The following is a 9,382-nucleotide window of genomic DNA, read 5'->3' on the forward strand; positions in this document are numbered from 1 at the left end:
GAAGACATAAAAGGTGAGAAAATCATGGTTTATTTCCAATGTTTCCATTTCTGTTAAAAGTAATGCTTTCAACAGAAAAAAAAAATGCAGTAATGTAAGTGTGTAATTTACAAAATAATTTCAGGATTTGTTTAATCATTAATTTGTGGTGTGATCTGTTAATTGGATCTATGTCTAAGCTCATTTGTAAATGACTTCAAATATCCAAGCCTTCCCTCACCCTCTTCCCACCTCACCTCTCCTCCTTCTCCTCCCCTACACGGGTACATGCATATACTGTCCTGCCCTAGAGGAGTCCTCAGCCTAGTTGGGAAGAGAACACCAGCTCACAGGAAAACAACAGAAATCATACAGAACAGAATAAAAGCAAGCGCTGATCTGTAAGTGAAGACTTAAGTGCTGCAGGACTTCTAGCTACAAATCCTGAAAACACGGAGTGGCTGTGATAATACGACTAGCCAACATCACACAGTAATTTTGCACGTAAGGAGAACTGAATCAAAGAAAACAAGGAAAAGAAAGTTGAGCCTGTCATCGTGACACAGACAATAAAATCTCAGGTGACATTTTTCAATGGGGGAAAGTCAGTCAACTTCCAGTCTCCAAACCATCTTTACTAGCGAGCGTCCCACAATAGTTCTAGAACCTTCCTTCATTCCAACCAACCAGGACTCCAACAGACTCATAAACAGCATAGCTCTTGAGAAATTAAAGGGAGAACCCACCAACTGGCACCCCACACCACCCCACCCCAAGTCACCTCTGGCTCAACCAAGACGTGCTCAGGCTGAGAAAGCCGCTCCACCCCGCAGGCTTTGCCTGTCTTTTTTTTTTTTTTTTTTTTTTGAGACGGAGTCTCGCTCTGTCTCCCAGGCTGGAGTGCAGTGGCGCGATCTCGGCTCACTGCAAGCTCCGCCTCCCGGGTTCACGCCATTCTCCCGCCTCAGCCTCCCAAGTAGCTGAGACTACAGGCGCCGCCACCACGCCCGGCTAGTTTTTTTTTTTTTTGTATTTTTAGTAGAGACGGGGTTTCACCATGTTAGCCAGGATAGTCTCGATCTCCTGACCTCGTGATCCACCCGCCTCGGCCTCCCAAAGTGCTGGGATTACAGGCTTGAGCCACCGCGCCCGGCCTGCCTGTTATTTTTAACCAGCCGACTCAGCACATCTCTCAGATGGGCCGTGCAAGGCTTTTTGGCAGCTCTTGGTGCTTTGCCTCTTCATGAGCAGACACTCCCTCTTAGACTAAGACCTGGAGCCGGAAAGTAGGTGGTAACCCGCGACCCAAAACTCTACGCTCATCCCTGCAGAAACTGCCCAGGTCGGCCCATGGCCACGGGGCGCCCGTTTTTCAAGGAAAAGTCAATGCTAATAATGGTGGCAATCACAGGAAATCCACTCTGAGGCCAGCTCTGACGTGTCAGGATTAATCACCATTTCCACTTAACTTCGAATTGACCCGGGTAAAAACGTGAGCGCGAGGGGACCCGGCTGCACCTCTGACCTGGCTCCCCCTGCAAAACTCGCGAAGTGGGTGCCCGAGGTGGGGCGGGGGTGGGGGGAGACGTCCCCGGGGGTCCCCACCCGGCCTGCTCTGCACATCTTAGCTCCTCATCCGCTCGCGCTGTGCAAATCTGTCTGCGGTCATTTGTATCTCGAGACATCAAAATCCCCAACCAAATGCAAGCACCGAGACCTCCTAACGTGAGACAAAGCTTCGCGGTGTCCAGAAAGCGCCCAGCGGGTGTGCGGTGCAGACCCAGCCGCCCCGCGGCCCCCCGCAGAATCCCGTCCGTGACCCCTTTCGCGCTGCGCGCATCCAGCAGGAGGGGGCTTGGGAGATCTCACCTGCCCTCTCTCCTTTCTGAAAACTCCGGGCCTCCTCACCCCAAACCGAGACACCCCCTTGCAGTTCCCTAGCTGTGAAAAGAGGAGGAAGCTGGCTGGGCCGGGGCCGCGGGGGGCGACCTCCGCAGACGGCGGGACCCCCCTGCCGGCCACGGCAAAGGCGAGGCTTGTCGCCCCCACCGCCCCCAACCTTAGTCCTTGACACATCGTTAAAAGTAATCCAATCAAATCGGAAATTGGAGAAGGCGTTCGTGCGGGTTGGTGAGGTTTTGCGGGGACTTCGCCAGCACCGGCGGCGCCCCCTCCCCGGTCACCGTTAACCCCCATTCCGAGGGCACCGCCCCGCGACCCAGCCTAGACCCCCCGCGAGAGCCTCGCGCGCAGCCTCCGCCACCCGAACAGGTCTTCAGTCCTTGGACGAACGCCTGTTTCTCCAACAATAAAACAGTAAAGAAGCGCTTTGAACGCCCAGTGCTCTCGCGCCAGGCGGAGTAGAGAGGAACGACCGCAGCCAGCCCCGAACCCCGCCCGCCGCAAGCGCCGGAGCCAGGGCCTGGGGCGCCGCTGCCTGGGGGTCCCGACGCTCGGCCGCCCCCGCTCCTCCCGGGCCACCCAAGGGCTGGAGGAGGCGGCGCTCGGGGTGACCGGGGGAGACTCGGGGCGCTGGGGGCACTTGGGGAACTCATGGGGGCTCAAAGGAACTCGGAGACTCGGGGCCTCGAAGGGGACTCGGGGGGTTCGGGGCTCTCGGGGTGCGGTCGTGGGTTCGTGGACACGGGAAGCTCTGGGGACCCGGAGGCCGGGCGCGCCCCGCCCGCGGCGCCGCCCCCTCCGTAACTTCCCCAGTCTCCCGGGAAAGAGGCGGGGTGTGGGGTGCGGTTAAAAGGCGCCGCGGCGGGACAGGTGTTGCGGCCCCGCAGCGCCCGCGCGCTCTTCTCCCTGACTCGGAGCCCCTCGGCGGCGCCCGGCCCAGGACCCGCTCAGGAGCGCGGAGACCCCAACGCCGAGACCCCCGCCCCGGCCCGCCGCGCGCTGCCTCCCGACGCAGGTGAGCCCGTCGGCCCCGGACTGCCCGGCCAGGAACCCGGCACGGGGAGGGACCGCGAGACCCAGAGGGGGTGCCCGGCCGCGTGGGTCTCGGGGAACCGGGGGGCTGGACCAGCGCGCGTCCTGGGTCCGGGGACGAGGACCGCCTTCCGGAGCGGGCGTTTCTGCGGCCGAGCTCCGGGGCTGGAATCGGGCGGCCGGGCCGGACCGGCCGCTGCGCGCCGGGGAAGTGGACGCGATGGCACCGACCGGGGTGCGAGTGGGGCCGGGTGCGCGCGGGAGGGAAGGAGGCGGGGGCGAGCCGCCAGCGCGAGGTCTGTGGTGCCGCCGATGTCCCTTTGGGGAACGCTAGCGCAGCCGCGTGGCTACTTGACCCACTGACACCAAACGTTTTAAACTGGCCGAAAGCTTAGCTCCGAAGTCACGCTCCGTTTCGCGGGAGAAGCAGGAAGCCTCCGCGGCAGGAACTGACCTTTACCTCCTGGAGCGGCTCCTGCAGAAAAAGCGCCCGGGCAGAGGTCTGGGCGGAGTTTGCCTGGAACTAACGCGGAGCCCGCCGACCCCGGCCGAACCGGGGCCAAGATTTCGGTGGCTTCCCTTTTTCCTAAACACTTCACGAGGGTTTGTTTCCGGGCTGTGCGCCCCGGCTAGAAAGAAAATTTTTAGGACCTTCGTTTGCAAAGAGGAGGGGTGCGGCTGAGACCCGCGTCTTCAGGACGGTTGCATCCGTGCCTCGATCCCGCCCCACTGGAGGAGAAAGGCAGCCTGAACAGCGCTCACCTAACAGCTGCTGACAGCTGGGTTCTGTGTCCATGCACCTGGGACTTGAGAAGGGTGGCAGGGCCGTGTCCCCATGTGACCTCAGGTCCCTTTCGAAACTGCTGTGCAAAGCCTGTCACAATTTCAGACACTGGTGAGAAGGTTGGAGGAACCCTCTGGGGGCAGCCAGGCACTGAACCAACTCCTCCTCTGGCCTCTGGCAGCTCTCCAGGCGGTGCGCGGTGGCGTAGGCCGGGTAGGAAGCTGCATGTAACCGCCCAGGGTCGGGAGGCCAGGAGGGCAGCTCCTCCTCTGACTTGAATATTAAAAACAACTTCGTCCTGCTTCTGAGCCCTTTTAACCCATGACCCCCTAGCCCATTAGTAAATTAATTAGTAAATTAAAATTTACTCCCCTTCCTGAAAAAGGATCTTTAAAACAGGTAGCTTCAGCTCAAGCTTTATAAAAGAACAATATAGGGTTTCTTGGAACTGTATTTTTCTCAGCCGATGGTAACTGGACAGGTCTGTCGAAGGGTATATGACCTGGGTTTGGCAGGTAGAAGAGGGCAAAGGATGAACCCCTCCTCCTGCAGCCCCATATTCTTGGCCAGGTGTAAACCAGGCGACAGTTTACTTCGGGGAGTATCCTGTTTTCCACTCAGTGAGGGCCAATGAAGAATGTCTAATTCCGTAAGATGCTTTTGTTAAAACCGGAATGTTGCTGCCCTCAGTGGTTCTGCTGTCGGGACGGTACTGGCCTGAGCCACAGGTGCTTTAGCAGGACAACCAGCTCACCTAAGGGCTTCCCAGTCTGGATTTCAATGGGTCAGTGCTGAATCTGGGCTAAAATATTGTTTTTTCCAATGATGTTTGTCTTTCCCAAGCTTAGTGGGGCTCTGTTTCACCGGCCTGTGTCAACCTGATGTAACTTTCTTGGCCACCTCTCTTCTGTCGCCTCTGACCAAGGTGACACTACGTGGTTTCGGCCTGACCTTGGCAGTGACTCTGGGTCATGAAAGACATTCACTACGACCCTGCTTCCGGAGTCCATCAGAAAACAGGACGCAACTTGCCTAAAATGAGGAGAGGAGGATGCTTTTAAGTAAAAGGAGGAGGAGGGTTCACTACCAGCTCTGAAGGGTGGAAAAGAGATGATTCATCTGGATTGTGGAGAGGGTGGAATCTTGTTTAGGAGAGGGTTAGTTGTGGCAGGCAGGGTGTAACTATGAATCAGTGAAGATAGTTCACATCCTGGGATGAAAAGAAGGCCACGGGCTCACGGCAGGTTATCCACGGGCCTCTCCACATCCACTTGCAGTAAGGAGTGGGGGACTCCCCCAAGCTTCAGCGCTGAACTGCAGTGCAGTGAGGTCGCTTAGTCGGCCAGTAACCGGGGGAGTTGAATTTTCTGTCCTTTTTAAATAATGTGTCTTTTAAGAAACACTTTGAAATTAAAACCACAGCCCACAATTATAATGCACTGTTGCAGCACTTGTCAAAACAGATATGCTAACTGAGCGGTCAGTGCCAGCCTGACAGTGAGGCCACCAGGCCATCCACAAAACCTACATGAAAGTCTACGCTCACAGTGGCTTTCCTCCACGAAGAGGGCATTCATAACTTCTTCCTTTCATGTAGAAGGAAGCAAGGTGCTTTGTAAAATTTTAACTCGGGGTGCCTCAAATGTAAACTTAACCACTGGTAACAACAGTTTCACTGCTACATGCCAAGTCTGTGAAAATTAATTCAAGACATTAAGGAAAGTGGCTCAGCAGAGAGACTAGATAGGGGAGCTATAAGTTACATCTTATCCTCACAGTTCTCCTGTACTTGGCCTCTCAGCCTTTGGGCAAGGTTGGCCCAAGCTAGTATCAGCCCCAGTGGTACAGCCAAAACTTGAGACTGCAAATCAATGCAGCTGCTGAACGCTGAGTAACTTGTGCAGAGTCAGGAGGACCCAAGGAAGCTCTGCAGAGGATGCAGGGGTCCGGTCAGAACCCATGAGTGCCTTTCAGCTAACGAGTACTTTGTGACACTCCCTGACACAGCAAATTTTTATGATGTGTTTAAAGACTGGGTGAATTACTCAGGTGAACAAGCTACCGTTTATCAGAGAACGCCTAAAAACACGTTCGAGAGGGTTTGGGAACTATACATTTAACCCTGTGACAGACTAAGTTGGTTCGGTCTTCACCTGTTTTGGTGAGGTTGCATAAGAGTTGGTGTTTGCGGCCGGGCGCGGTGGCTCACGCCTGTAATCCCAGCGCTTTGGGAGGCCGAGGCGGGCGGATCACAAGGTCAGGAGATCGAGACCACGGTGAAACCCCGTCTCTACTAAAAATACAAAAAATTAGCCGGGCGCGGTTGTGGGCGCCTGTAGTCCCAGCTACTCGGGAGGCTGAGGCAGGAGAATGGCATGAACCCGGGAGGCGGAGCTTGCAGTGAGCGGAGATCGCGCCACTGCACTCCAGCCTGGGCGACAGAGCGAGACTCCTTCTCAAAACAAAAAAAAAAAAAAACAAACAAACAAACAAAAAAAAAGAGTTGGTGTTTGCTCAGGAAGTGATTTAAGCTTGCTTGCTTACCCAGACCCACAGAAGTCTCCCTGTTCCGTCCTAACTAGTGATTCCTGTGTTGTGTGCATTCGTCTTTTCCAGAGCACACCGCCCAGAGTGGAAGATGGATTGGGGCGCGCTGCAGACGATCCTGGGGGGTGTGAACAAATACTCCACCAGCATTGGAAAGATATGGCTCACCGTCCTCTTCATTTTTCGCATCATGATCCTCGTTGTGGCCGCAAAGGAGGTGTGGGGAGATGAGCAGGCCGACTTTGTCTGCAACACCTTGCAGCCCGGCTGCAAGAATGTGTGCTACGATCACTACTTCCCCATCTCCCACATCCGGCTGTGGGCCCTGCAGCTGATCTTCGTGTCCACGCCGGCGCTCCTGGTGGCCATGCATGTGGCCTACCGGAGACATGAGAAGAAGAGGAAGTTCATCAAGGGGGAGATCAAGAATGAATTTAAGGACATCGAGGAGATCAAAACCCAGAAGGTCCGCATCGAAGGCTCCCTGTGGTGGACCTACACAAGCAGCATCTTCTTCCGGGTCGTCTTCGAAGCCGCCTTCATGTACGTCTTCTATGTCATGTACGATGGCTTCTCCATGCAGCGGCTGGTGAAGTGCAACGCCTGGCCTTGTCCCAACACTGTCGACTGCTTTGTGTCGCGGCCCACGGAGAAGACTGTCTTCACGGTGTTCATGATCGCGGTGTCTGGAATTTGCATCCTGCTGAATGTCACTGAATTGTGTTATTTGCTAATTAGATATTGTTCTGGGAAGTCAAAAAAGCCAGTTTAATGCATTTCCCAGCTGTTAGATTAAAAAATAGACAGCGTGAGAGGGATGAGGCAACCTGTGCTCAGCTGTCAATGCCCAGTCGCCAGCATTTCCCAACACAAAGATACTGATCTTAAACGCAACCATTTGAAACCCGTGTAGGCCTCACGTGAAACTCCAGATGCCACAATGGAGCTCGGCTCTCCCAAAGCCTCAAAACAAAGGCCTAATTCTATGCCTGTCTTAATTTTCACTTAAGTTAGTTCCACTGAGAGCCCGGGCCGCTAGGGGTTATTGGTGTAAGGTACTTTCGTATTTTAAACAGAGGATATCGGCATTTGTTTTTCTTTCTCTGAGGACGAGAGAGAAAGGCCAGGTTCCACAGGGGACACAGAGAAGGTTTGGGTGTCCTCATGGGGTTCCTTTGGCCAATTTCCCCCACATTAAAGGTGAACGTTGGTTCTTTTATTTGCTTTGGAAGTTTTAATCTCTAACAGTGGACAAAGTTACCAGTGCCTTAAACTCTGTTACACTTTTTGTAAGTGAAAACTTTAGAGTATGATAGATTATTTTGATGTAAAGATGTTCTGGATACCATTATATGCTCCCCCTGTTTCAGAGACTTAGATTGTGATATGTAAATGGTATGTCATTAGCTACTATGACTTAATTTGAAATATGGCCTTTTGGTTATGACTACTTCGCAGCACAGCTGAGACGCTGTCTGTTGTATTCATTGTGGTCATAGCACCTAACAACATTGCAGCCTCAATCGAGTGAGACAGACTAGAAGTTCCTAGTGATGGCTTATGATAGCAAATGGCCTCATGTCAAATATTTAGATGTAATTTTGTGTAAGAAACACAGACTGGATGTACCACCAACTACTACCTGTAATGACAGACCTGTCCAACACATCTCCCTTTTCCGTGACTGTGGTGAATGGCAGCCAGCATCAGAAGGAACGCTGATTTAAAGAGGTCGCTTGAGAATTTTATTGACACAGTACCATTTAATGGGGAGGACAAAATGGGGCAGGGGAGGGAGGAGTTTCTGTTGTTAAAAAACAGATTTGGAAAGACTGGACTCTAAATTCTGTTGATTAAAGATGAGCTTTGTCTACTTGAAAAGTTTGTTTGCTTACCCCTTCGGCCTCCGATTTTTTAAGTGAAAATATGACTAATAACGTGAAAAGAATAGAAGCTAAGGTTTAGATAAATATTGAGCAGATCTATAGGAAGATTGAACCTGAATATTGCCATTATGCTTGACATGGTTTCCAAAAAATGGTACTCCACATACTTCAGTGAGGGTAAGTATTTTCCTGTTGTCAAGAATAGCATTGTAAAAGCATTTTGTAATAATAAAGAATAGCTTTAATGATACGCTTGTAACAGAAATACTTTTGTAATGTATCAAATACATTTAAAACATTAAAATATAATCTCTATAATAATTTAAAATCTAATACAGTTTTAATAGAACAGCAAATTTTAATTTCATCTATCACTATTTTTATGTAAGTACATTAATGTTTTATATTTTTCATAACACGAATGGGTAAGTTGCCAAGGTGTCTGCCCCCACTCTGCCTCAGTTACGGAAAAGCTTCTGTCGCCAGGAAGATTGGTGGGGAAGGAAGGGAGGCAGATGATTTCTACCCAACCCTATGCCCACCTCTACCGGGTTTTTGAGGCATGTCAGTCTACGGACAATGTGGCATGTGGACTGGAAACATACCTTGGGGAATGCTGAGTTGGGTGGATGTGACCCGTTTAGCTCCTGGATGAATCGCAGAAGTGGGCCTTCAGAATGTCACTCATAGCACAACCTCGGCTCACTGCAACCTCTGCCTCGCAGGCTCAAGTGACCCTCCCACCCTAGCGTCCCAAGTAGCTGGGACCACAGGAGTGTGCCACCGCACTCCACTAATTTTTTCATTTTTTGTAGAAACAAGGTCTCACTATATTGCCCAGTCTTGTCTCGAACTCCTGGACTCATGGGATCCCCCTGCCTCAGCCTCCCAAAGTGCAAGGATTACAGACGTGGGCCCCCGCACCTGGCCTGAAACTGCTTTTTATTCTTCAGTGCCCACTTCCATGGGAAATAAGCCTGCCAGGTTAGCCTGCCCCATGGGAGTGACTGCCTGCTGCCCCCACAGGCTTGCCCGGCCCTCATGAGCCTCTCCCAGAGACGCCACCAATAGTTCTGTTCTTTCATGGTACAAGCTTTCCATCCAAGGATTTCAAAGCATTTCCCACACCAATAATTAGAAGTATTTTCATAGAGGACCATACACTTTTAAAATGGGTTTCAAAGAATAAAAACCAATCAACTATCGCCCAGGTAACAGAAAATGGGAAATGGTTTCTACCTGACTTCCAAAA

At 52.3% G+C, this 9,382-nt stretch overlaps 1 protein-coding gene across 2 annotated transcripts; it reads left to right on the forward strand.

Annotated features, from left to right (window-relative positions):
* Positions 1-2,689: 2,689 nt before the first annotated feature.
* GJB2 (gap junction protein beta 2) lies at positions 2,690-8,451 on the forward strand. Of its 2 annotated transcripts, none has more exons than XM_050766764.1 (2): positions 2,690-2,896; positions 6,314-8,451. In XM_050766764.1, exon 2 carries the CDS (start codon positions 6,336-6,338, stop codon positions 7,014-7,016), a length of 681 nt encoding a protein of 226 aa, XP_050622721.1. In that variant the 5' UTR covers positions 2,690-2,896; positions 6,314-6,335; the 3' UTR covers positions 7,017-8,451. The 2 variants fall into 2 exon arrangements, with proteins under 2 accessions (XP_050622721.1, XP_050622722.1); XM_050766765.1 differs by lacking the exon at positions 2,690-2,896 and adding an exon at positions 3,270-3,808.
* The last annotated feature ends 931 nt before the right edge of the window (positions 8,452-9,382 follow it).

Source organism: Macaca thibetana, chromosome 17 (assembly GCF_024542745.1).
Source record: "Macaca thibetana thibetana isolate TM-01 chromosome 17, ASM2454274v1, whole genome shotgun sequence".
Taxonomy (NCBI): domain Eukaryota; kingdom Metazoa; phylum Chordata; class Mammalia; order Primates; family Cercopithecidae; genus Macaca; species Macaca thibetana.